The sequence below is a fragment of the Varroa destructor genome, unplaced genomic scaffold, assembly GCF_002443255.2.
Source record: "Varroa destructor unplaced genomic scaffold, Vdes_3.0 BEIS01000006.1, whole genome shotgun sequence".
Classification (NCBI taxonomy): domain Eukaryota; kingdom Metazoa; phylum Arthropoda; class Arachnida; order Mesostigmata; family Varroidae; genus Varroa; species Varroa destructor.
In genome coordinates this window covers 12,244,181-12,271,981 of record NW_019211459.1, presented here as the reverse complement: position 1 = coordinate 12,271,981, position 27,801 = coordinate 12,244,181, and the positions used below count along the sequence as shown (strand labels likewise).

The window sequence follows — 27,801 nt, the reverse complement described above, 5'->3', positions numbered from 1 at the left end:
AAATAATATGGACCAAATTAATAGTCGCAGTTAAATGAGAATATAAAGCTTTAAAGAAAAGCTTTATATTCTTGTATAGCGGTTGGAGGTAAAGTGAAAAAACAAATTAGAACGAATATCGGTATGGAACTGGACAACGATGAAATTGTGATGAAGGTGCACGAAATGTATTGGACTTTGGTTAAACGCGGGGATAGTTATTTGGTTTACTTCGACTTTACAGAACACAGAATTTTATGTGATCATATAATCATGATACGTCATAATGTAATCATATTTCCTCCACCATGATTCAACACCATGTCTACGCTTAGAAAGTTGTCGCGAAAAGTACGCGAAGTCCCGAAGTTATAACAGCCTATAGTTTTCGCTTCGAGAGATGTTGCGTTGTGTGGAATTCTCATAAGAGGCAGAATTTCCTCGCAACACAGGAGACCGGAAACCAATGCTTCTAGTACCTCTGCAGTACATTCAGTACATACCCTTGTAGACATCGGACTGGTTTTCCCATTGAGAGTGAACTCCATGTCGATGGGAAAGACCTAACACTTCACTATTTTAACGTTAACTATTTTTGGCATAACATGTTCTACCATAATTTTGCTTTGATAAATTTCAGCTAACAATGAACTATGTAAAGGAAAACAGCTTTACTTCAGTTTCATCAGTTTTATTTTCCGTAATTGCTTGGATGTTCCATTGCGTCCTTATTCGCCGTTCGTTGAGCATTGCCCATTACTCTTACCCTCAAAAACTTACCACGGGCTTGCTGAATGGCCTGTTTACGGTCACTAGCCCTGACCAAAAAAGAATGTCTTGTTCGTCTGTTACCTGTGTGTGTTAAGCGAGGCGACTCTGTGTGTTCTTTATCATGTTTGCGTCACCAACGTGGATGTCTGTTACCAAGGTTTTCGTGGTACCTCCTCTTCGAAATAATCTTCGTGTTCTTCTCTTTCGACGGTAAAACAGTTCCAAAAAGGCATTGGTTGTTTCCAACCGCAGCCAAGGTGAGGATTGTTATTAAACACCCGCAAAATAGGGTGTTATATCGGTAAAGTGAAGGGTTTTTTTAAATAGGGCTTCGCAAAGGGCAAACCACATACAGTTAGTGCATGCAATTCCATAGTTAATAGCGGTAGTTGATAGGATAGGAAGTTCAGAGAGATTTAAGGATAGGGATTTGTGGAGCAGGTTTAGCAGTTAGTGCAATGACGAGTGTTCAGCAGACTTCGCGAGATCGTACGCATAGAGAACGCTTTACCAAGGGAAGTCAGCTGTCTCACCAACTTACGAATAGTCAAGCAGGCATTAAGCGGCGCTCAACCGACCCCGAGAGGTTCAGCGTACAGGGCCCAACATCGGGGCTCTACCTGCGACGGTCTGCTGAACACACTCGCTGGCGACGCGGCGCAGTACGTACCGTGACTCGGTGGGCTATTTTGGAACGAGGTGCCTGCAAGAGCTGCGGCAGTACTCGCCCCTTGAGGGAAAAGGGAAGACAACGCATCAGCTCCGGCTAAAGCAGCGGCGGCAGCAGCAGAGGCAGGTACAATAGCCCCCGTTGGCGTCGCCCCGCCTTCGTCCAAGGTGATCAGGGGTTTGATATCTGTTACAAAAAATATTTCGACAATATAGGACTACACTTTCGAATTTCTTCGTCTGTGCAGCATCGCTCTGATAGTTCTCTCAAACCTTACAAAAATAATAATACTTAAAGAAATAATACTCAAACGTTATAGAATACTCAAACCTTATAGAAATAATAATACTCAAACCTTATAGAAATAATAATACTCAAACCTTATAGAAATAATAATACTCAAACCTTATAGAAATAATAATACTCAAACCTTATAGAAATAATAATACTCAAACCTTATAGAAATAATAATACTCAAACCTTATAGAAATAATAATACTCAAACCTTATAGAAATAATAATACTCAAACCTTAAGAAATAATAATACTCAAACCTTAAGAAATAATAATACTCAAACCTTACAGAAATAATAATACTCAAACCTTACAGAAATAATAATACTCAAACCTTACAGAAGTTTTGGAACTTACCCAGTTCATTATTAGTCGAATTGTTGTCCGGTCCGGTCGTGTTATTGAGGTTGTCAGTCGAGTCGTCGCCACCTTGGTCAGTCGTCATCGAAGCTTCCAATAAACGGCTGGGTTCAAAATCCCCACCACCGGTATCCTTCGACGATGGTACTTGCCCGTTAGAGTTCGCGGCTGACTTGTTCGTGGCCGTCGTCTGTTCGGCGGATCGACTGTTTTTGGCCGAGGCACTGGCAGACGCCGGGGATGAGGTGCTATCTACATTTGTTTGTACAGGGGCGGTCTCCTTCTTACTTGCACGCTGCAGGGAGGCCTGAGATCCGTCATCGTGCGATGATGCACCGTCCATCGAGGACTCATCTTGGAGGTCTGTGCGACTGGTTTTCGGCACCGACTCCTCGGAGTCTGATAGCCCATCACCGGCGCCAGCAGAGTCCGTGCTCCTTCGACGCGCCCGCTGTCTTTTCCGCCGTCCAGAATTAGGCGACTCGGGTCGGGGTGTGGCGTTCGCGGCTGATCTTGCCTGTTGCTGTTGGCTGTTACTACTTCCGCCACCGCTGTCATCCTTGCTTTCGCCAGTTACCTCGGCGAGACCCTTGATCTTAAGAGCCTCGGCTGTCTTCAGTAATGTAGGCAGCTGTTCTTGAACTACGTTCACCTCGCCTTTGTACATGAACTCTACCAAGGCTTTGAGATCTGCGTATCGGATGTCTTTCAGTATCACAATGGGGTGCTTGCAGGGATTCTCGGTGAACAGTCCTTCAAAGAAGGGACTGCACGCGGAGAGCACCACCTTGTGGGCCTTCATCTGTCGGCCCTCGCACCCGAGCGTTACATCGACTAAGCTCTTGTTGCCGAGTAACCGCTCGAATACGGCGAGCATATTCGCTTGGTGATTGTTCCATTTTAAACAAAACTGCTGAGCATTGCTGCCCATCTTGACAGCCTTTTTTGTACCTCCTGCAAGCGAATATACATCGCAAAACCCAATAATAAGTATACGCTTTTATTAATAAAATAATAGATATAAGAAATGTTATCCCAACAATAATAACCGACTTCGCGATACGAGTTTATTATGGTAAAACAATTCAGTCGACCTGAACGGAAGTGTTCGTTTGGGGTGGTACTGTTAGGCTTAATGGTAACGGCTATTGCAATTTAAAACAACGAACGGCCCTGAACACCTAAACTAAAAAAGTAATCAAGAATATTCGATTGCAAATCTTTGTCGATTATAACCTTATGGTAACTCGACGATATGTGAGGCGACAGTATTAATCACAAGTTAAGCCTTGTTCCACTTAGACTGATGGATGTCTCAAAAGCGTTATAGACGCCTACTCACAACAGCTAACTAGGAATATTAAATTTCAAAACTGCTGCACCACACCGCTACACCGGCCTCAACTTCAGACACGCTAGCATGAATGCTAGAAAAGGTGCTATGAGCAAATAGATTTAATTGCAAACCAGCAGACGTGTCATTCAAGCCAATAGGTGGGCATGAAATTGGCCTACTACCCCTTAGGCCTAATTCGCCATTGAACTAAGTATCCGAACAAATAGTTTCTAAAGCTCTAGAATAAAAAGCTATCGTTCAAAACTAAATTGCCACTTTTACAATAAGCTTGCATTAATATATAAACGCATCACATATGACTACAACTGTACCGAAATCGCACTTACCGACTCAGCTACGTATCATTGCTCTGCGTGCTGCCTAAGAGGTCTTAACACGACCGAAGTTTGGGTTGAAGTGTTCGCTAGTCGGTCAATCGCACAGCAGCTTGGAGGCGCTCCTCGTTGTTGCCGGAGGCGGATCTGGCGGGCAGCGTCGGCTATCGCAGCGACCCCTGGTGAATACCCACCCAAGCGTCGCCCACGCTTTTCTCGCTAGAGCTTTACTCTGAATACGGATTGTGCATCGTGCGCTTCATGCTCCATCGATCGAGCAGCCTACAAATGCAGCGATTTTAAGTAAATTTCATCGGGGCAACACAAACCAACTTTTAAGCGAAGCATCTTTCAGCTCTATAACGCGCCATGCCACAGAGTGAGCCCGCTAAATCAGCGGGTTGGATTGGCGTCGCTCAACATCTACGTTAAGCATTGAATATATATGAAAATACATATATTAAACGTATATTCGTAAACAGAATGTATTTTTCTTTATTATTGAAAGCAACGAATTAATATTAGAAATAAGTGGAATATTATGCAGATGCAATAAACTTCCTAATAATTTCGGGCCTGAAGCTACGGGTGTAACACTGACTAACCTGCATTTCTCAGTCGAGTTTTGAGATTCTGTCGAATACCTTAAATATACCTTAAAAATGTATTCTAAAAACCATGTCATGTGTACTAGGCGATAAATAGATGGATGCTCATAATTCATCTTTTGGGATAAAACATATTCTCAAGAGCTTTAGACTTCTCGAGCCAGTGGTTCCGGAGATAATCTATATATGGATTGCTTATAATGATAAAATGTTTCAGGGCTCAACGTATTATTTATTTATGATTTTTAGAACTCGGCAACAATTCGGTCGTTCGTTATCACCTTACCACCAGCTAACACTTGAGTCCGCAACTAAGCAGTTAATCATTAATTGCTATGGTACCAACTGCCATTATAACACATTGTCGTAAGAATCACACGAATTCTTAAGAAAGAATTTGCCTTAAGGAGCGACGTTCACTCGAACAATTTAAATTAAATTAAAACATTACCGAACGTTCGACACTATTAATGTAGTTGTTTATTATCCATTAGCACCAAACAGCTGACACATGGACCATCATAAAGGCACTTTTTTAATTGTCGCCATATGCACTTTTATATTCAGCAAGACAACTCCATTGGCAAACCAACAAATACCGCGCAGCTGATATCGCATACAAACAGGTGAGTACCATGAACAGCTATCTCTAAACTCGGCCTAAGCTTTAGAGAACTGGTGATAGCAGGTTGGGTCTATGCGATCCATCGTGATTCGAATGTCCCTGTTTTTAGTGCTGCCGTTACAGACCGTTGAATATCCGCACGAAACAAGCTGTGTCTTCACCTGCTGTCGAATCTGAATTATTTCACGTATCGCTAAGTATAGTAGACAAACACGTTACCGCTGCACATTCAGTGGGATATCAATGAGACCGTGCTCAACTAGGCTATTGTTCAGTTGGGTCAAAAATGAAAAAGTGTATAAAACAAAGATAACAAGCAGATTCAAGTAACTTCTTATATGCATAAGCTTCTAAAAGTACTCTACTATTTCTATCAATTTTTTTTACTTAATACTTTTTCTCTTAATGTTCAATGTGAATAACGTAGACGTTTGTAAAGGGTGACGTTCTTGCCGTTATTCTTAATTCAGTAAAAAATTATTTATTATCTGATGCATAATACTAAGCTAGTATCTACGTAATGTCTGCTTTTATTTATTGCTTTTCCAGACGATCCACAAACATATAATATATATGCTTATGGATCGTCTATTATATATATCCTTTGTATTTGCAAGTGAGTTCCGATTTTGCCCACAACATATATTACGCATATTCGCCGTCCTAGAATATAAAGTGGCAAAAAGCAAAACTTTTGGCACCGGCAATCTAATCCTCTTTTGTAAATGGCTTACAGAGTTTACCACACGAATTTGTAAAAGCAAGTGAAGGGCTTTTTTGTTCGGAAGTGCGAGTTTGGAATTTTGCAAGCTACATTTGCATAGTATACTCTGCTGAGGAGTTCTCATCGTGTACGCCGCGTTTGTTATAGCTGTGCTCGATAGCTTTTCGACCTCGATAAAACACCATCAAGATAAGCCAGAAGTTCTCTTTTCTGTCAAAAAACACGTGCGCTTCTGAAGTCCTAAATAAAGGTAAAATTTTACTAAGCAAACAAAATAAATACTACAAAGTGACGGAGCAAAGAGAGCGCTTTCTTACAGTATGTAACAGTATATACCGAAAGAGATATCGCATAATAAAGAAAAAGACTTAAAAAGGGATCTAACCTAATAATAATGCTAGATACTTCAATAAGAATACTTATGTTATGCATACGTATTCATGATATAATTTAAACGTATTTCAATCTATGTATCTTATAATGTATCTAATGCATCTTGGGTTCATATTTAGTCTCAAATTGTTTCCGTTCAAAAAACAGATTAGATTTACGATCATTTATAAAGCCATTTAGTGGCATTTATAAATCCCCGATTAAGGATTATTATAAAATAATAATCATTACAGAATAACAATGGCCGCAGGAAAACGATTGTGACTTCTGTAATATCATCTTAATAGATGAATACGCGACGAGCGTGATTATCGGCAGTGTTTGGATTTAGTCAATTTCAGTAGCCATAACAATCACAACGATATTTTAGCGCGTACGGTGGGTTGCGAAACTTATGGAATCGATAGTCAATGGAAGTAGATATTTATGATACTACCTTAAAAAGTCCATAATACGAATAATACATCGTTAATCTCATAACTTAACGTGATTAAATAACATCAGCGAAACCCTCAAAAATTATATGTGAAATAAACATGAATTAGTGATTACACAATTACTTAGTTTTTGATTCAAAGTGTGCTCAAATAAGTGAATTAAGAATATATTGGGTTACGCGATATACATATGTATATTTCGTCATTTCGGCTAATACGAAACAACCGCAGCTCACTGAATACGATTCTAACAGACAATAAAGCGTATCAGTTGATACAGGTGCTACTGATATTAATTGAATAGTACTTTTTGCAACGTAGGTACAAACAACATATGTTCTACAATCGTAGCTTTAACAGCTATAGAAGGTAAGTCTAATATTAAATCTGTCGGCAATGAAGTTATACCCATTCCAAGTTAGTCTAATATATTTCAATTATTAAGATGAAAACAACGAGCTTGGACCTAGGGCGTATGCACTACTCGGGACGCGAGTCGACAATCAACTTAGACATATGAGCCATTGTGTAGTTCAGACGAAAATCTTAAGCTTTTATTGATTTTTGGCGCAATCACAATGTGAGGTTAGGAATGATTACCTCTTGCACTAACATATTAACGTTTGCCCAAAATAATAACGTAGCCCGCATCCGTTAAGCTTAGTTGAAATACGAAAACTTCCGAACGAAAAGACGTGCAGCTATAGGCCAGATAAATTATGTTGTGCGTGATGGTGAAGATTTTTCAGTTTTCTTTGAGCATATATACAGTGCATTGCTGATTCGTACATGGCGCGATACGTAGCTCTGTGTAAATGTTTAAAGAATAAGAATCACTCGATTTCCACTTATACAAAGAAAATCGAGTGATTCTTGGGATGGCGAGTCAGTATAAATTAACCTTTTCAGGACACCGCAAATGTATGAAAAACGGTATTTATTACATTAAATACTACTTTGAGTTATTTCCGTGCACAGATCATAATTCTAATATAATCAACTCATAAGCGATCCATAAACACATAGAAGTGTTGGAAAACATCTACAACGTTTAAGCGAACTACCTAGTATTTTGGCGAAATATTACGACGCCACCCTAACTTTATAATAACTATTCTCGCGATTCAAAAAGTTGTAGCGATGAACCACGTTTGATCGAAATTTTCAGAAATGGGGCATACACACTTTGCCCGCAAACAGCTCAGAAATGACGGTCACCCAAAGAGCAAGTATGAACAGTATGTACGAAATGCCGACTTGATGCGAGGAAGGCAACTGGTATGCTTCTCCACCGATTTGTTCGGTGCCAAACCCCACGGGAAACACGACAGCTGCAATGCAGAATAACACCTAACACAAATATGCGGAAATAGTTAAAGTTAGACAGCGTTCATACATTAATCGGTTGATCATTCACTATCGCTATACTTAAACGGACGCAAATGTATTTTTAAAATATATGTATTTCCGAGATCGAGTGTGCGAAAATAATAGCATCCAGTCAGCCGGTTCACCGCCAGCGGTCGAACCCTGTCATTGCCGCAAATTAGTCTTGCTCGACCAAAGTCGTCCAGTGAGGGCGAAACGCAAAAGAGCCTTGGGTGTAGTGATAATAGATCCCAGAACAATGGCTTGTGAACCAAGTAGCGCAGAGAATTACAAATGCTTCATAGAAGCCGCATCTATGGGGTGCAATCCTGCGACAATAGGGACTGATGCGTATTAGAGGTTCGGGGACAAGGTCGTCGACCGCTTTCGGGAGGAAAAAAATCAGGTCGTCCGTTTAGATTTGGGAAGAATGGTTGATAAATTTCGTGTAGACCAAGCGACGCGGCAGTAAAGCTAGGTTTTCAAGTTTTTATAGCGACAGACGACCAAGTCGATCCCTTTTGCTAGTTACATAACAGTAGCACGAGTTAGTTCCTATGCGGAGTTACTATATAGTTCAGTACTACTTACCGAAAAGACCCCATGCGTTAAAGAGATCTGATTTTCAACCCGACAAGCAAATGCGATGGGTCTCAGGAATGGGCTACTGGCATCCTGGGGCGCTAGAAATCATTTTCGGTTGTCGCGTTAACATTACCTAAAGTCTCAGCACTGTACGAGTGCAAGAGAAACGCGCATATTATTAGAAAAACCGAAAACCTTCGTTTGAAGGCTTCCCTCGCGGCAATGGTAACAGCATACCAAACAGCGAGCTCTCATCATTCGTCTATAGTAAGTGTACTCAAGAAAAAATTGGAAAGTGTACTGGTTTATGTTTCCGAAACAAGCTTTGCCACTTCAAAGCGCAGAGGTTTCATCCGGCGCTTCCGCGGCAGGCCGAGGTGCTAATGTTCTCAAGCATCAGAGACGCTCATCTAAACGCTTCTCAGGCTACATGCTAATTAAAAACACAATATTATATAGAAAGAGAAATTTTTGGGCTACGTGAACTATAAATGGTAAAATAGAGACGATATAAGAGATACAACATTTAAGTTTTTGAAACCATTTATGGAATATTCCTCTAGCCTCATTTGTCATTTGCAAATGGAAAAATAGGCTAATTTTAGAAACGACATGTAAAAACTGCACCCTATGGCAAGCTCTGACTTTTTAGGACATGTTACGAGTAATTTTGTTCAGTGAGACTCCGCAAATTGCTGCAATTGCCTGCCAAATGTATGCTGGTAGAAAGGTAGGCTAATCGGAACGCCAGTGAAACCAGCCGTCAACCACCATGAAGAGTTAAACGTGGGTTCTGAAGCGCACGAACCCCTGAATTTGTAACATGCCCGTAGCCGGGTGCGAAAGGTCTGGCAGAGCAAGGCGTCGCTGACCACTGACAAGGTTTGTGGCAGTTTCTTTGGCAAGTCCAGTATAACCGCGTCGTTCAGTAATAGATTGATCCATAGAACTTAACCCAGTTAAAGATTTCGCTCACGAACTTACATAGCGATATAGCACGGCAACACAGCGAGATGTGAAAACAGGATGGCCGTGAAATATCCCGCCGGTGCGGTAGCGTTAGCTGTCTGAAACGGGCTGGGACAAATGCTTATTTTTTTCTACTTAACCCTACCAGTTCCCGTATGTGAGCCTTCGGAATTACCTATTTTCATATACAGCATCTAGGACATGCCCCACTAAGAGTTTTTAAGGACTTAAGATATTTCACATTAGAATAAATGATGGGTGAGCGTTAAGGCGAAGCAAAAATAAAGATACAATCGACGTGTTACAACATATACACAGTTAAAACGTATGTTCGGCGCGTTACATTATATACATATCTAGAACGTATGTTCTACGGTCTACGGTTCAATAGGTCCTTGCCACACATTTGCACTACAGATAGGATTGCGCTTCATCAGTCTCACCATGGCTGCAAATCCCATCCATCGGGCATAGTGGACAATCCCAAGGTTTCGATGAGAGATGGCTAAAAGGATCGTTGTAGCCGTGATGCAGATGCAGCCAATGATGATACAAACCTATTAAAAATTAAGCCAAATTTAAGCAGATTTGCCTCAGAACGTCTCGATACAAATTAGCCTCTGAAATGTCTTAAAAATCAAAGAAAGTGTGAACGACACGAAAAAGGTGAAAAGCTTTTAACTATAAGGATGCTCATTAAAGCGGTTTAAAAAAATTTGCAGTTAGTGAGTTAAGTGTTCAACGTACTAGTGTTAGCATCCATTCAGGCTGGAGCTTTGGGGGGTAACAAGTGAGACCTGGTCGGCCGTTGATGGAAAGGCATGTCTGAAGCAGTCCGAGACGAGTATCACCTGTAGAAAAATCAACAACGAGTTAGAAATAGGTGATGTTGTGACAACCCAATAAAAAACGTTTTCCATAGCAGACATTCCCAGCTCTCATTTCTATGACAGGTTTCAATGCCGTTGTTTAGCTTCAAGGAATACCCAGGGTAGGGAAAGGACCGAACAGAAGAAATTCACTGTTTTGTTTATTAGTCGAATTTCACTAGACGGTAAAAATGTGTCTACTCAAGAATTCGAACCTAAGTTGCTTTTGTTGGTTAGCAGATCTGATATCACTGATGCGTTCTACGAACAGCAAATCAGGCAACACACTTGTGTTTCCGGTCGTAACGTTGATCAATCCGTACTTTTGTCATTAAATATTATGTCTGAGTATCTTCAAATGTGATTTATAGCTAATCAGCTGATTCTGTTGCTTAAATGCTGTTCAAGTTGTCCTCCTAGCAATTGTCCTATCTATCGTCGATTAGTTTGTTTTACTTGAACGATACTTTATTGTAAGAAAGAACAATCCAGTGAATGCCTACTACATAAATATTAACTCTCCGAAAACCGTTTAACATAACCCACTATTGTAATTTTGATCTGTACTTATTCTTTGGTATATACATATAAGTGGTGTATATATATATATATATATTTATTTATATATAAGTTCAGCTAGTCAAATACCGCAATATAAGATAGACTACCTGCATTCTGTCTATTTTAGTTAAAAATTACATGTAAGTTAAAAGTAGTTCCAAGCAATGGCGTTCGCGTAGGTCTTTCTTAAAATATTGTGGTAATCTCAATTAGCACATGAACAAGAAATGTTCTGAATTTATTCATACCAACCACCGACTTCACTGACGATCCACTCAGGTAGAACCAGGCTGAGGATAGCAAATACATTCGCACTGAGAAACAGCGTGCCCGATACCAACGTTAGCTTATCCATCATTAAAAACCACCTGCAATCATTTAATAGATACACAGAATAACGCATTGTATATGGCATGACATTTTAACATGATGACAAAAAAATGCACAAATAATCCACTCGAACATGAGATAAAATAATTATATTATATAAATGATAGTGTATATTAAAAGACATTTTATTTGCATGTGAGAAAAGCCTTAGCAAGATCGGGCTGTAAGTTTATGCGGCGAACCCGGTCAGCTGCTTGCACAATTAACCATAAAAATGAGTCTATTTTAATAGATGGGTGGAATAAGTGGTTATTTCTCGAGTACATATATATACGTAATCCTCAAATACTAAATACTTAATTCCGTTATAGTAAGTAGTCACTAATCTATTACTTTAGTTAAATTAAAATTAAATAAATTAAAATTAAATTAAATTAAAAACTTAAATTTACTTTGTGATATGCTTTTTCATGTTTGTATTAAGTAATCTAGCTATCACCATTTTTATTGTGAAAATACTGTGAAAGACTGTGAAAATAAAGCATACCTCTTAGGTTAAAGTTTATGCCGTACAGCTCTAATATACCAGATAACGAGATCCCAGATTAGAGTTAGCGCACTTACTTTTGATAAAAGCGGCACCAATTAATGAGTTCGCGGTGAAAAGTACCATCTAAAATAACTTGCCCAAGGGCTCATGTTCACCTGTGTACCGTTCCGTCATAATATTCAGAGGCCCTGTTCATTTGCTACATTCCAGTATCCTAGCGGTCATCATTAACGGAGGCACCGCTTGATGGGGCTGTATGAACCTTGATGGTCGTTGATCTACACAAAAGCGAATCTGGTATTGTTGGACCCTCGATTTCACAGTTGGATCCACAAAACCGGTTAGTTTCAGAACTTTCGTTACGCATTAGTATTATTATCCGGGAAAATAGAATAACTGGGTTAAGTCCCCTAATGTAACTCTACGTTCTGAAGTTTCATTGGGGCTAAGCAGTGGTCGGGTGATTTGGCGAGTAAATCAGTCATAACAATTTATAAGGGTTATAAGCGAAATGCAGTTGATATCTTAATATAACTTTATACCACCAGAACAAGTTAATTTGAAGTATTTCAAACATCTTCGAATAGACTAATAAAAGCTATATTGCCAAAACAAGGTAGAAAGGATGACATAGATTTAACTGAAACAGCACAGTTAACAGTAAAAAAAATAGATACACTTTTTCTCTACACAAAATCATCTACTAACGAAATAACTGCACGAAAATATAACTTTGAACAAAATATACCCCAGTGACAAAAGGAAAAATATGAAAAAGCCGCTACACTCTGATAGTTTTACGTTATTGAGCTTACATTAATTAACCGTTTGCTGGTCGTAGAAAATTTTGTACATCAAATGAACAAAACCAATTTTTTGTGAGTCTTGTTAAGTTCAATTAATTGTCTATTCCTGACGATATAGATTAATATAACCCCTGTTAATCAGAATTCGCTTTCAAAGACTGAAGTAACTCCCTGCACTGAGAAGATTAACGAATTTGCTATTTTCGATTGTCAACGTTTTGGCTTGGGTAATAAGCTTAGCAGCTAAATATTACTTTGTGAGAAAATATAATAATAATAATAGAAATAATTAAGAATAATTAAAAATTACTTTGAGAGCCTTATGACAACATAATCAATGTGTTTACGTCTCTAGCTATGGGCTTTGCTAAAATTTGTGATTATATATATATATATATCCATATACATGTGAAAACATGGCAATAAACAGAGTCGAAATTGGTATAACGGAAGATATAATTGGACGAGATTTTTGCATGTTCTTAAAAGACATTCTTCACGAACGTATTTATAGCGTAACTGCTATTAGCCGTTTCGATATTACTCAGAGTATTTTGACAACGTTTCTAAATTTCAAATAAGTTTTCAATGGCGTTACTCTCAAGTTTTGGCCAAACAGGCCATGCACAAAGAACCGTCTTCTCTTAGCTTGACTATAGTCAAGTATGAAAAATGGCTAATTAAACTTCTGCGATTTTACTCAGTGGTTGATACCTTCTTAACTTCATATTATCGAAGACAGTAGTTTCCTTAGATGTTTTTTTAGGAGTTCTGCAATATTCTCTTGAGCCCCTACACACTTCTCGAAGAAATGAAACCCTTAGTCCATAATTTGCTTCTTATAAATACGCCATGAAAGTAGGCCCTACAAATTTTAAGTGTTCTCTCAACGTCTGCTACAATACGAAATGTACTTCATTTTGAACCTTAACCAAAATAAATGCTTCAAATTTAAGGCAACCCGAAACCTGGGTATGTTTTTTAGACCCAACGTGAGTACACTACGTTTCTACAACGAATCACATGCTCCTTACCGTTACTATCTTTCAAACATTTCTAACGATCTACATATTTTCTGTACTGCTAAAACTGTGTCGGTTCGTTTGCCAGACAGCTTCAAATTGATTCGACCGATTTTTTGTGGATCAGTAAACTTTTGTCATGAGATGAATTCGAAAAGGAATTTTCCGTAACGCGTGGCGTTAATTTGGTTTGTCGTTCTAGTATCAAGTACTTTAATTTTCCACATCTGAAAAAATACGCTGGTATGTAGTTTATACAGGTAAACTATGATGTGCTTAATTGCAAAACAGGCGCGGTACGAAGCCTACAAAGTCTGTGTAGTAACCTTTTTTCCATATTCCCAAGAAAACCGGACGGCAGTCAAAGTAAAACTGCGGCCGAGTAGACATATTGTTTAAATCTTGTAAACTAAATGTGCTGTTGGATAAATGAAAAAAAGCTCCCAAAAATCCGCGCGAAAGTTGCGAAACCAACCTTTGATATCTGCCTCTCGTCGTCTTTTGAAATCACCCGGCAAAGCTCCTTAAGGGAAGCAGAACAGAGTGCCATTGAATCACACGAAAAGGCGCGCTGAACAGCTGAGATTTGCATTGCCTAGCTAAAGATCTATGACTGACCAGCTGATTTTGGCCAAGCCAATTGTTACTCTTATGAAAGCTTCTAAATAGATGTCTCGGGTCTCATTTCCGGTCCGACAGCTGAAATTAAGCATTGCTTGTGACGGCTCTCACCTTGGATTTCACGACCAGCCATGTGTTGACACCCGGTTTCGAACGCATATTCTGCGGCTAACTGAGAACATTGGAAATCATCCATCCATTCGCTGAATGTATTGGTGGAAGCGCAAGCCCAGATAGTACAGGATCTCTGTTGTGGTCGTTGCGTTTTGTCCGTCTATTTATCCATCCGTCGGTTTGTATGTATTTTGTTTGTAGCGAGGGCTGATGCGGGTGCAATCGAGTTTTGCTGGCGAAGCACTGTAGCGGCAGCAGCTGCAACAGCGGTAAAAAAAGAGTTTCTTCGCAAAAGACATCTGGTGCATAATGTCGTACAACTACATTGTCACGGCTCACAAGCCAACTGCAGTGACCGCTTCGGTAACAGGTTAGTTAATGTCTATAGTTGCTTGTTTAGGAGGGATGGAGCCGGCGTCGGAAAAAGGATGCACTAGGCCACCAACCCATTTATTGGCTGCGTGAAGTGTCCTAGAAGAAAACGATAAACGTTGCACTATAAGCAATACACAATAAGCACGACTCACGTGCGTTTCATATGTTTGATTACATACGCTGCATCTAGCCTAGCGACAGATAAAATACAGAAATTGACGCAATAATAGAATAATAATTATAATGAAAATAAGAGTGATGAGCAGCAATTGTTCGACTAAATGCGATAATTGGGTGTCATAGGCGCTGGCCGATTCGGAAGGTAGTTTTATGCTGTCAGGTACGGTGGATTTGGCAGAATTGAGTACAGTCTGTTAGATAGTTAAAGAGATAACGAGTGAAACAATGATCGTATGGGACAGTTGAGATATGACCGAGCTTTATCCTCGCTCTAGCGCTAGCAGTTTTCTATGCCTATTTCTATGAAAGACTGTTTAGATTATATTAAGGAACAACTCGCAATAGTCATGCATGTAGTAATTTTTGTGTATATACGCGTGTTTGCTTCATAGTAATTGGCGGAATGAAAAAAAAAATTAGACTAAGTGTTAAAATTAAACAAATTTATTTTGTAATAATCTGCGAGGGTCATTTTCTTCTATTTTACGTGTACGTCTAGGTGTGTACTTGGTTGTTTATATATTTTTGCATTTCTTCTGCGTCTTATTTCGTGCTAAGAGCTACAATCGACAAAATGTGGTCATGACGACTATGCGATAATAGATACTGCCTGTCCAATGAAACTGAAAATAAAATCTAGGCTAGTATTACGGCACTTTTACAAAGTTAATTTTATCGACAATTGCTGACGTTGCTCAGGTTTGGATGTTTATAACGTCACCAAGCCATGATCTTTTGAAAATGTAATGACAGTTTCATATTTAGCAAAGGAATCTAAACACGCATAGAAAAGAACTGCAATTATAATAATTACACGGTAATTTTAATTACATACCAATAACATAAAAAGCTTCATTTCCTTCGGAAGATATATATTGATTCAAATTTCGCTTGATATATGTACATATTTATTTAATAATGATTAAATCTTGCAATTCTTTCTATATTTCCTATATCCTATTTGCTTGTTGGGAGACTGTTTTGAAAATCAAGGGAACTTAAATGGTCTTTGATAGCCGGCCGCCTGTTAACATTGCACGTTTTACCCTAACATTCGCCAAATACCTCCTTCGCTAACTACTCCTTCGTTCGACTTACCAGTACTGATGCGATCACTAAAAAAACGTTCGGGCTAATATCTAAACGTATAAATATTCCATTCGCTTATTAAGTGATGGATTTGGTAACGCGTAGCAAGCGAGGAGGGCTAGAAATTGAAATTGTTTGCTCTGTATCAGTTGACGCTGACTCGAAATAATTATAGAGCACCATCGTTTGAATTAGTGGATTTGAACTGCCAGGCACGAAGTGCAGACGAAAAACTTATACACATGAGAACACTTTACCAGAACATATACTGCAATTTTTACAATGCAATTTGGTTCTCAGATGTTATTTCCACGATATTAGCACACATCTGTTCACGATTTGAATATAATTTCAACCGTTTTTCAACTTCGGTCCGATTCTGAGTACTGAATGCAAGATTACAAGTTATGGTAAACTTCTGCTGTTATCAGTTTACCATTAGTTTCTCGCATTATCAATGCGGATTATTTCATATGCTCATGGTCAAGCTTTTAGAGCTTTGTTTTTCGATGATGCAGCTCTGCGTCTGCATGAAATTTTTTGACGGTGATACACATAAGCATCATTATTATGCGTGGGTAGATGTTGCTTCTCTAATGAAACTGACTGAATAAAATCTAGGCTAGCATATTTTGCTATGTACATAATGGTACCGTGCATAATTAGCATAAAGCTACAATAATCTTTTTCACTGATCGCTGGTACGCCCCTGTCCGCACTGTGCCCACAGGAAACTTCACTTCACCGACAGAACGAAATCTGATTGTGGCCAAGAATACTCGTCTAGAAATATCCACAATAACGATTGACGGCCTCAAGCCAATCAAAGAGGTAAGAACCGTCGTGTTACCGTTCAGATGAATATGAATTTGTTTTGTTCATTTTTTAGTTATGACATAAACGTTCGCCAGAGTCGGTTACATATGATTTCGCCGATATCGCTATTACTTATTCTATATCCAGTAAAAGCTATGCCACCGACGTTATACATGTTTGATATTTAGCATCATACAGTTTGGGACAGATACTTGTTCATAGAGATCTCAAATGTTGTTTCATAACTCCAAGGCTCCGTGTCCAAATTAAAGAAGATAGCGTTGTTTAGTACTCATGCTATTACTGAAAATAGAAAAGAAGTAACTACTAAATCTGTATTGGGTGCTTACTAGCTCCTTTATTTGTATTGATTGTTTTACCTAAACGAAACAGTTTATCACGTGCAATCGTAGTAATATCCTTTTATGGCGCCGCTCTGTAAGGTGTTCTAGAATTATTAGTGTGGGTGACAAAGTGCTTACAACCTTCGCGATTCGTGGATTCACGTCGAAGCACTAAGTCCGTAATGGCATCTCGTTGCCTTATTTATCTGCCTTTTTTTTCGATCATTCAGGTTAACATCAATGGACGCATTTCGGTGATGAAAAAGCTACGCTACCCAGGCGAGCAGAAGGATCTCCTATTCTTTCTTACAGACAAATACAATGTTGCCATTGTTGAGATACAAAGTGAAGAGTCCGGTGATGTCTTCGAAGTCATCACGCGGGCGCATGGCTGTGTTATGGACCAGTATGCTCGGGCCTCGGAAGCAGGCAACCTTGTTGTTATCGATCAGCCCAGAGCCCGATTGATTGCGCTTCGCCTTTACGACGGCTTACTTAAGGTACATCTTGCCGATAATAGTAGTGAATTCTGTGATTTGTATGACTAAGGCTTTTAAGAAATTCCTGTGAGAGTTTCGTGATGGGCACCTACTTTTAAAGTGAAGTTCTTCGATGGCTTCGGTGCAACTAACAGGAGTATGGCCGAGGAAAAAGCTGGCTGAACGTTCTAGATGCGGACAATTGGTGTATGGTTTTTCTTTATACTAGGATCAAACATTTAATTGGGTAGAATCAACTTGTATAGTAGCTTTATCGTCATGAAAAGCAGATGTTGTGTATTTGTTTAAGCTTACAATTAGAGAAAAATGTTGCCTCCGTCGTCCAGACATGGTTCGATGTCTAGACAGTTGCACGTAATCCCATCGATAATGTAAACAGTCTTTTGTTGATCGACACTTAGGTAATACCTTTGAATCGGGAGGCTCGCGAGTTGCGCTCGTATAACATTCGTATGGAGGAGAGCCAAATTGTCGACATGTGTTTGCTGCCAACACCAGGAAGCGGATCAGTGGCGGGACCCTCGGGCGTGGGGGTAGCTGGAGGAGCTCGTTCAAATAGCTTACACGGTGATCAGCCTATTCTCGCTGTTATCCACGAGGAGCAGCAAAGCCGACACATGAAAACTCACTGTATTTCGCTTCGGTGAGCTTTTAATTTTAGGGGATTTTATTCTCTCTTATCAAACTGCTTATATAAAGGCTTGGCTAGGTAATACATTTGTTAATCATATGCAATACATTACCAATACCTGAAATTGCCTAATGGATTGGAAGCGGTTATGTTGTTGCTGGTTTGTCGACGACGTTAGCATCGTCGGTGCAATTAATCCAGTGTTGTTTTAGCAAAATCCTGCTAACATGTTTTTATAGACACTTTATGCCATTTCTACAAGAACTGGCGGTAACAATTTGCTTGTCGTTTTGTGGTATGATATTAGAGAAAAAGAACTTGTGAAGGGACCCTGGTCCCAACGAAACTTGGACTGTGAAGCAGAAATGCTTATTCCTGTTGATGATGCCGAATGTGGAGTTATAATCGGTAAGCTGCACATCTTGTGTCTTGTTCTAGTCCGCTATATTTTTTTTACGTTGATTTTAAGATATATGATATTGCAGGTAATAAGACTAAGCAAATGTTATGCAATTTTTTATTATATCACGTTAATGTAATTTCTTAAAGCACTATGTTTGATTCTAAAAATATGTGTAGCTTTTATCACTAATTATAGTGGAAGATATGCAATTTCCAGTTGGTGGTGAAACTATTGTCTACCATTGGGGCTCCGACTACGTCGCAGTCGCTCCAACGCTTATGCTTAATACTCAGATGCTGTGCTACTGCAAAATTGATACGAACAGGTACGACACTTGGACTTTTAATAGCCCAACAGTATACATATGTGCTAAGCGCATTTAGGCATTTTCTAATTGGTATTTGTATTCTGTATCCTCTAGGTACATTTTGGGAGGATATTGCGGACGCATCTTTATCCTGGTACTACATCGCGAGGGTAACCGTGTAACGAAACTTACACTCGAGCTATTGGGGGACGTCTCAATGGCCGAATCCCTTTCATATCTAGACAACGGCGTTGTATTTGTGGGTTCGCGTTTAGGCGATAGTCAGTTGGTGCGGATTCGACCAGAAGCACCATTTGTTGAAGTCCTGGAAAGCTATACCAATCTCGGACCCATCATCGATATGGTCGTTGTTGATCTCGAAAAACAGGTACGCTCTTATTATGTTGTCGTATCTGTCTTCGCGATGGTGCATTTGTGATCTAAGCCTAGAGATAAGCAAGGTGGTCTAGACGTAAAATAATAAATAAATGCAAAATAGGGAACAGACATGCTTGACTTTATGTCCGTAGTAATTTTTAATGTCAATACCATACCTAAAACTTACGTATGTTTCTTATTTACACTTCCGTAACGGACAGGTAACATAATGTAATAATACGCTTGACTTTGTTTTTTGCTATTTATGCTAAAGTCATATACGATTCACTCATGTAGCAAAATGTGCTTCTTATTGATAGTATTTTCTTTCAACTATGTTTGCATTCTCATTTTATTGGTACCATTACAACGCAAAGAATTTACCCAGCGTCTGTCGTGCTTGGAGTTGTGTGCGTGTACAGCGCCGTCACTCTATGTTAAGTGTTGCATAAAATCTACTAAGTAAATAGTGACTTTCATCGCCCTACACAAAAGCTCGTCTTCATTGTGTTCATAACGACAATAGCAATTAATCGCTTTCGTACCAACATGATAGGGCCAAGGACAGCTAGTGACGTGCTCAGGTTCGGGCGTCTGTGGTTCCCTTCGGATCATTCGTAATGGAATTGGAATTCACGAGCTGGCCTCCGTTGAACTTAGCGGCATAAAAGGTATATGGCCTCTGCGTTTGAACACGTCACAGCTCAACACTGCTTCCACACCAGCGACTGGTGCGATTGAAACAGGTGGGGTAACCAGTGCTTCTAGAACCGCTGAAAGTGTAGGCGACTCGTCGCCTGTTACGCAGAAAGAAGACACTTTGGTTCTGTCATTCGTTGGTCAAACCCGCGTCTTCAGCTGTAGCTCTGCGGATGAACTCGAACAGGTGGGAAGATAGACAACAATAGTAAATAATACTTTTGTGATGGAAGTCAGTGCTGAAGTTGCATTTTAAGTGTTAGTCTCTGAGTTTATCTTAGCGGAGAGGTTCATATATTATGGACTATATAACAGAAAGTAGAAGAAATATTTTAAAAATCATTTCGCTCTGCGTATATGTGGACCACCTGTAATGGAATTTCGTTTGTTCACAATCCATTTATTATATTTTCTTTTCAGATTGCTCTTCCGGAAGCTTTCGATAGTGATAGTCAGACGTTCTGCACGCGAAACGTCATTGCTGACCAGGTAAAGCACCAATACAAACCTACCAATCTCACTGTATTAGATGCTCATTTAACATGTACCCCATATTTTCCTCTACCGCAAAGTTCTCCATTAATTCTTCATAATAAAAACAATATATGTTAATGTCGATTCGAATAGGATTTGTTGGTTCTTTTTCTTAACTAGTGATTGAAATATTTATTTAGTACTAGACATCTTTTTTCGGTTATGTAAAGCTGATATGTTGGTTACCTTTAGTGCACACATTTGGCTTGCTATAGTGGTTTATCGCAATAAACAATTTGCCAAAATTTCACTATAACCGCTTGATCCGTTATAATGTAAGCAAATTATACTGAAATAAGTTGTAGACATTCTACGAAGTAATTTTGAGTTTCAGGTTGTCCAGATTACTGACCGACATGTAAATCTGATTTCCGTGGCCAGTAAAAGTAAAGTGTTCCAGTGGCGTGCTCCCCAGGACCAGCTAATCACGCAGTGTGCCTGTAACGACGTACAAGTTGTCGTGGCCCTCCAGAACGAACTTGTCTATCTTGAGATAGAGGAGGGAAAGTTCGTATTTTGGTCGAACTATCTATACTTATCGTATTTCTGAATATATCTAGATATATAGAATATATCTGTACTATATATTTGTTTGACTGTAATTAGTCATATATTGCAGAAACCGTTGAAGTGTTATATATATATATATTGTTGCCGTACCGATGTGGTTTGTAAGTTTTGACGAAATAAAAATGGCTTTACGTTTGCCTTATAGTGTGAAAGAAGTGAGTCGAAGAATCCTCGAGCACGAAATTGCCTGTCTTGATGTCAATCCATTGGATAAGGAAGGCAGCCGTACGGGCTTTGTCGCCGTTGGTCTCTGGACAGATGTCTCGATCCGAATCCTTTACCTGCCTGACCTCGAGGAGGTACATATGGCACTAGCAGAATGAGAACCATTTTTATTCTTTTCACAGCAACTTAACCTTTCTTTTTCTCCCTCTACCTTTGAGAGACAAATATGTTGACTTTTTGACATCCCCGTCGGTGTCTGTCCGTAGTTATATACGTTCCTTATTTACTCACGTCGAATTCAAAAGCCTAAAACTTAAGAGATGTTCCTAGCATATTTATCGTACTGTAAAGTCGTGAGTATAAACATCATCATTTTCATTATCTGTGCTTCGAGCTTCAGCACGGATACATTTTTATCCAAGCGTAATCAGTATTATTTTAATTCTAATAGCAGAGGCAATGCGAAAACAAATTGAAGCACAAGTGTATATATATATATATCATAAAGAGGAATTACCAATATTACAGGTGTTCAGACAGGACCTTCCAAAGGATGTTATTCCGCGTTCGGTACTAAAAATTACATTTGAGGGTCAGATGGATTGTTTGCTGTGCACCCTAGCCGATGGTTCGCTCTTTTACTTTGCAATTGAAGCAAATGGGCAGCTCGGCCGACAAAAACGGGTTACTCTAGGAACCCAGCCTACTACGTTACGAAAGTTCAGGTTTGTTGCCGGAGAACACATTCTTTGATTTTTTAGTGAAAGTATTTTAGATATTAAACGAAAAACGTATTTTCCAATGACATTTAAGAAATCCTCGGTAAATATTTACTGCTGATTTTTCCACCGTAAGAGGTGTATGTTTTCTGGCGTGACATGAGTGTGTTATTATTTTCATTGGTTTTGATTACATGTTACGAACTGTAGCTCAATTTACTTATTACCTTTCTATTTACAGATCTCAAAGAACGTGGAGTGTTTTTGCTTGTTCAGACAGACCAACGGTGATCTATTCGTCGAACTCGAAACTCGTTTTCAGTAAGGTACATAAAAGGAATGCTCCAATGAAATCCATTTTCTAGCCAATCAGTGAAACTTCTCTTCTTGTTATTATTTTATTGGTACCATAGTTTATACGGCTCTATAAGGTTTGCTTATTTTAAGATCATTATTTAAATCGTGAATATTATAAGAAGAATAACACTCTCCACTCCGTCATGAAGATTATCAAATAATAACACTTTACTCCTTGATGATCATATATTAAGTCATATATCAACTTTACAAAATAACTAATTTCATAAATAACATGTCATTAATACTGATCCGCTCCACGGCGTGCAAATATCGTGTAGAACGGCTTTACGTTTAATATTTGGAATAATTTTATAGGTTGAATCACGTAAATATTTGTGATATATTTGTAGTATATGACAGTAAATAGTTGTTAAATTACTTTTCAAAAATTACAGTCGAGTTGTATGAGCGTGTGTATTTAGTAAGCTGTTGATATATTGAGTACAAAAGACGTAGATTTGTGTAGGTTGAGTACAAATCATACTAGTATTATTACTAATAATAATAATTTTAATTACTATTGGATCTTTGAGACATGCGTAGAGGAAGTCTTATCCGCTACGACTTTTCGCGGCCTTTCCAGGTAAATCTACGAGAAGTTAAACATATGTGCTCCTTTAGTTCTGAGGCCTTCCCCGATTCGTTAGCATTGGCATCAGAGGATGAATTCGTCATTGGAACCATTGATGCGATCCAGAAATTGCATATCCGAACGGTCCATCTTGGTGAATCGCCAAAGCGCATCGCGTACCAGGTATGTGATGCTAGATAGATTTCGTTTGTGTGTAGAATTCCGCCCATATGCAGCTAGCTCTTCCAGTCGCTGTAATTTTTTCCTTACGTTAATTGAGGGGGTAAAGTCTTGAAACTGTTATGGCATATCTTCAAGACGTCCATTCTTTCTCACTGGCATGCGTCATAGTGGCTTCATACCGCAGCCCTGGATACCTTTGAGATCCCTGCTTAGCATTACCGCACGCTTGATCTGGTTTCGGTCGGCGTCAGGGATTTTGGCATGTCTCCCGATGCGCATTATATAGATGCGCAGATATTTTCCTATTCGCCACCCGGGGAAACGCCTTGTAAGTGTCCAGCAACACCCGCTTTTTATGTCATCGAAGCATACTGTCTTACCTGCTAATGGGGGGCCGTTTGGGTAATCACCGTATCTGAATGATAGTAGCCCATGAAGCTATAGAATGCCCGCTAAAATCAAAGCACGCTTTGTCACATACATATTAATATGTATATTATTCCAGAAAGTGAAACCGTTTACTTAAATCGGATCAACTGGCAGAAGTTTGGTCGTTGTTGAGTTTTTGGTGTTAGCAGCTGCCCCAAGTCTAGTCTTTCTTAAAGTTTGAATATGGCCTTTGTTTTGGTGTTAAACATCGCACTTGCAGGAGGATACAGGAACATTTGGTGTTTTAGTATGTCGCTCCGCAATGCTGTCGGCGAACGCTGGACCTACGGGATTCCGATGCGCAAGTCTCGACGCGCCAAATAAGTCTCAAGTGAGCGCGTACAGTTGGCAAAAGGACTTCTCAAAGTAAGCACTTAACAAACGCTATTTGATTGCACTTTCTGTTACGAAATATTGGAGAAAACGTAAAGTCGATGAAGCTAATAAAGTAAGATACAGAGGAGTTTGTGTGTAAAATGGTTTGAAGCGACTTATACATCGTATGCAGGTGCACTAAGTAGATGAAATGGTGCTTTAATTTGGCATACACTAATTTACTAAAATATTTAAACAAGAGGATAATCACCTCCTTTTTCTGGTTCATTTCAGCTATGGCCATCCAGCAGGCGGTGCAGATCGAGGAGATGGAAGCGCGGGGGGCTCAGGTGGCACCTCTTCGAATGCCACGCTTCATCGTCCTTCTAGCTGTGATGAAACGTATTCACTGCTTATTCTTGATCAGAACACTTTCGAGGTGGGTTCTCCCATATTTATCACACAGCGAGTCTAACCTTAGCATAGCCACGCACAGACAGCGTATACCTAGATAAATAGGTACGTGCTGTGTGTGTGTTCAGACTATGCCATCTTTGCAGAGCAGGATGGCTTAGTTGGCAGCGCGCTCTAAGCTGACGTTGGTTCAACTGGCGCTCAACTTTGCGTGCAAAGTTAAATTTACTTTTCGTGTAGGTAATGGTAGCGACTGTAACCCTGTGCAAATAGTACCGCAAGAAACAACACATAGTAACGGCCGTAAGTATTGCAACAGACCACAAGTCTTGTGCACATTTTCGTTCATCAGGGACATAGGCATTGTGGTTCCAGATCTCACTGGCGCAGCAGACCAATAGAAAGAAACACGGCACATCGGATTGACACTCCGCATTGTAAGCCTTGGCGAGGAATTGGCGTAAAGCCAGTCATGCTGTGGACTTCTTTCTGGATTAGTCCAGCAGTTAATACCTCACGGAGTGATTCAGTCTACACAGTACAGGCTGGTTGTAAGCCACGGGTTAATTACCTTTAATATTAATTAAATACTTGCCTTCATGCTGCAATAGATGTGGGCTTGTTTTTACTTGTGGATGTACTGCTTGCAAGACTACATGCATACCTCTAGCAAAACTCCTGCGCTATTTTCCGCAGATCACTTCTCCACTTCCTTCTGTGATAAGAGATATTGTACATTCCGTTATCTTTTTCTATAATCTTTCTTTATCTATAATAATATATCCACGCTTAAATAATGTTAACCAAAACTACGTGTCATTGATGCCGCCATTGCGCTATAGGTGTTGCACTCGATGCAATTCTGCCCGAACGAGTTTAGTGTGTCGATTTGTTCAGCTCGTCTAGGCGGAGACCCTCACCCATACTACGTTGTTGGTACATCATTCGTGAATGCCGAGGAATCTGATCCGAAGATCGGTCGATTGATCGTGTTCCGCTGGCACGACAACCGGCTAGAGATGATCGCCGAAAAAGAAGCTTCTGGTGCGCCCTATTGCATCCGGGAATTTCAACAGCGTTTACTCGTTTCGATCAACTCAACGGTACGCATTTACTCATGGAACGCCGACAAAGATTTACAGAACGAATGTACGCACTTTCACAACATCATTTCTCTACACCTCAAGTGTCAGGGGGATTATGTCCTGGTCGGCGATCTTATGCGTTCCCTGACGTTACTCAGCTTCAATCCTGGCATCACATCTCTTGAAGAGCTGGGCCGTGATTATCAGGTTTGTTCTTCATGTCGCTATTCTGTGACACAAAAATAACGTCTATCATGTAAAATCGAAGAAGATATAATTGAAACATGTGTAAATATGAAACGGTTAATATATTGTGATTCGCTCGAATGCTCTACAAAGTGGCCGTTGTAAGGGAATGGAGCGGACTTATTTATTCGATCGCGTATCTTGCGACCGATTATAGTAACTGCAGGTCTTGTTTTGGGATGCGCGGTACAATTTCAGACCAATTGGACAACAGCCGTGGAGATTTTAGATGAAGACACGTTCTTAGGGGCCGAGACCAACATGAACCTGTATGTGTGTAAGCGAGACGCGTCCGCTAACGACGACGTGCGGCCCCACATGAACGAGGTGGCTCAATTCCATTTAGGGGAGATGGTTAACGTAATTACAAGAGGGAGTTTAGTGATGGCACAACCTGGCGACATGCCACTACCTCTTAACAAAAGCTTTTTGTACGGTTCAGTCCACGGAACCGTCGGGGTCCTCGTTCCGATCAAGCAAGAACTCTACCAGCTACTAAATGATGTACAAAATAACCTATCGAAAATTATCAAGTCAGTCGGCAAAATTGACCACAGCTCCTGGCGGACGTTTGTCGCTGACCGTAAGGTATGGACGAGATTTTTTCCTGTACTAAGCCCTTTGTCAAAGTTGCATTGAGGATGAAAGCTATAATGTGGTAGTTCAAAACCAACTGTGGGACTAATTTCCACTTCGTATTTCATAGCCTCATTATTATGCGCTGACTTGAGTACACGCTGGTTCGATATGCCGCACGCAACATGTGTGGTTAGATAAAAATTATTTGATTTATTGTAACATAAATTTACTTGAATTTTGATTCAGGTGGAACCGGCGGTGGGCTTTATTGATGGTGATCTTATCGAACAGCTACTGGACTTGCCTCGAGAGGCTCTCAGACAAGTAGCTCAAGGTATCAGCATTGATGAGGATGGCGTTAAGCGGCCGGCCACTCCGGAAGATCTAGTTAAGCTCGTCGAGGATCTCACAAGGATTCACTAATTGTGGCTCAAGGAGAGGGCGAGCAAGAGAATGAAAAAGGGCGAATCGCTATTTACAAAAAAATTAACGTTAACTTGTCAACGAATGCTAAGTATTTAGAGTACCAATTTCCATAAGCTCAAGTTTTTGCCTAAAATGTCGGTCGGTTTAATGGAAGCGATAACTATGTACTATAGGAACTGTACTCGGGATAAGCACACGAACAAATGAAGAAAACGACAAATATCTAGTAACATTTTTTTTAATAGTTGCTTGAGATCACAGAGTATTTGGTTTAGGTAATTCACACTAAATTGATTAATGAATTAGAGACTTCCTTCTTTCCCTGGCCGCTACATAATTAGTACACGGTACGCCGTCAAATTTTATGCTTATCATGATGCATTTTGGTATCGTAAATACTAACAAGAACATTATTCTTATTATTATTACAACTCATTAAATGCATATATATATATATATATATATATATATATATATATATATATATATGTATTCTGAATAACTTTAATATTTATTATTCAGAATGGTGCGTTCCTCGTCACTAGCGAGGTTGTGGGTATAAAAGCGGAATAGTTATATAAATATTAGAATGAATCGCTTCTACTTGTAAATAAATAAATGGTAGTATAAACATGCTTTGTCCACTTGATATGCTTGTTTGTTTAATCCATTATTATAGGACAATTACAGACAGAAATATTTATGCACTCCGGCGAAATGCTATTTTACGGTGTTGGCTTTTAGTCACTTCTTGTGACAGTACAGGAGACCAAATAGGATTACTAGTTCTTGAGCTGGCTGAAGGAACAGCGACGTGGCATTTAATAGTGTATATTTGTGAAATATAGCACTATAATTTCCGCGTAGAGAATGGGCAGTTGCTGTCAATTCACCAGTTTTCAATGGGAGCTGGGTAAACCGTATGGCTTGGCCCGTTTATGCGTTATTAAATGAGTTTGCTATCGGAATCTTCGAGATTAATTATCGTTAGGTTATATTCTATATCAATTAACTGCAGTATAACATAAGGTAATGTGATATTAAAAGCTTTTCCGTTTTTTTTTTTTACCAAACTGTGTTTTCATTTAGCTTAAAGAGCTTGGTCCTTAAAGATAATAACTTACTTAGTACCCTTAGAATCGCAGTTTACAGGAGA

At 39.5% G+C, this 27,801-nt stretch overlaps 3 protein-coding genes across 14 annotated transcripts; 1 reads left to right on the top strand and 2 right to left on the bottom strand.

The window, feature by feature from the left end:
• Positions 1–649: 649 nt before the first annotated feature.
• Positions 650–3,907, bottom strand: LOC111253466 (uncharacterized). The gene is made up of 3 exons (XM_022812861.2): positions 3,758–3,907; positions 2,072–3,028; positions 650–1,606 (listed from the first exon to the last, which is right to left on the bottom strand). The coding sequence occupies exons 2-3, from the start codon at positions 3,003–3,005 to the stop codon at positions 1,320–1,322; spliced, it is 1,221 nt and encodes a 406-aa protein (XP_022668596.1). The 5' UTR covers positions 3,006–3,028; positions 3,758–3,907; the 3' UTR covers positions 650–1,319.
• Positions 3,908–7,452: 3,545 nt separating this feature from the next.
• LOC111253467 (uncharacterized protein C16orf52 homolog B) lies at positions 7,453–14,461 on the bottom strand. 11 transcript variants are annotated; one of them, XR_002674670.2, is made up of 7 exons: positions 11,839–12,061; positions 11,137–11,252; positions 10,202–10,305; positions 9,898–10,011; positions 9,470–9,552; positions 8,492–8,583; positions 7,743–7,882 (listed from the first exon to the last, which is right to left on the bottom strand). XR_002674670.2 is itself a non-coding variant. In XM_086992509.1 (6 exons), the coding sequence occupies exons 2-6, from the start codon at positions 11,191–11,193 to the stop codon at positions 7,747–7,749; spliced, it is 498 nt and encodes a 165-aa protein (XP_086848635.1). In that variant the 5' UTR covers positions 11,194–11,252; positions 14,325–14,461; the 3' UTR covers positions 7,453–7,746. The 11 variants fall into 11 exon arrangements, 10 of the variants coding, with proteins under 10 accessions (XP_086848635.1, XP_086848631.1, XP_086848632.1 ...); XM_086992509.1 differs by lacking the exons at positions 8,492–8,583; positions 11,839–12,061 and adding an exon at positions 14,325–14,461 and having other exon boundaries at positions 7,453–7,882; positions 11,133–11,252; XM_086992505.1 differs by lacking the exons at positions 8,492–8,583; positions 11,839–12,061 and adding an exon at positions 14,325–14,461 and having other exon boundaries at positions 7,453–7,882.
• A 22-nt stretch (positions 14,462–14,483) lies between these two features.
• On the top strand, positions 14,484–27,294 carry pic (DNA damage-binding protein pic). 2 transcript variants are annotated; one of them, XM_022812860.2, is made up of 19 exons: positions 14,484–14,697; positions 16,702–16,802; positions 17,362–17,631; positions 18,033–18,274; positions 18,570–18,670; positions 18,882–18,990; positions 19,087–19,360; positions 19,907–20,236; positions 20,470–20,538; positions 20,918–21,090; positions 21,299–21,452; positions 21,847–22,043; positions 22,279–22,363; positions 22,981–23,151; positions 23,801–23,946; positions 24,190–24,334; positions 25,152–25,601; positions 25,839–26,228; positions 26,466–27,294. In XM_022812860.2, exons 1-19 carry the CDS (start codon positions 14,637–14,639, stop codon positions 26,640–26,642), a joined length of 3,645 nt encoding a protein of 1,214 aa, XP_022668595.1. In that variant the 5' UTR covers positions 14,484–14,636; the 3' UTR covers positions 26,643–27,294. The 2 variants fall into 2 exon arrangements, with proteins under 2 accessions (XP_022668595.1, XP_086848629.1); XM_086992503.1 differs by having other exon boundaries at positions 18,867–18,990.
• Positions 27,295–27,801: the final 507 nt, after the last annotated feature.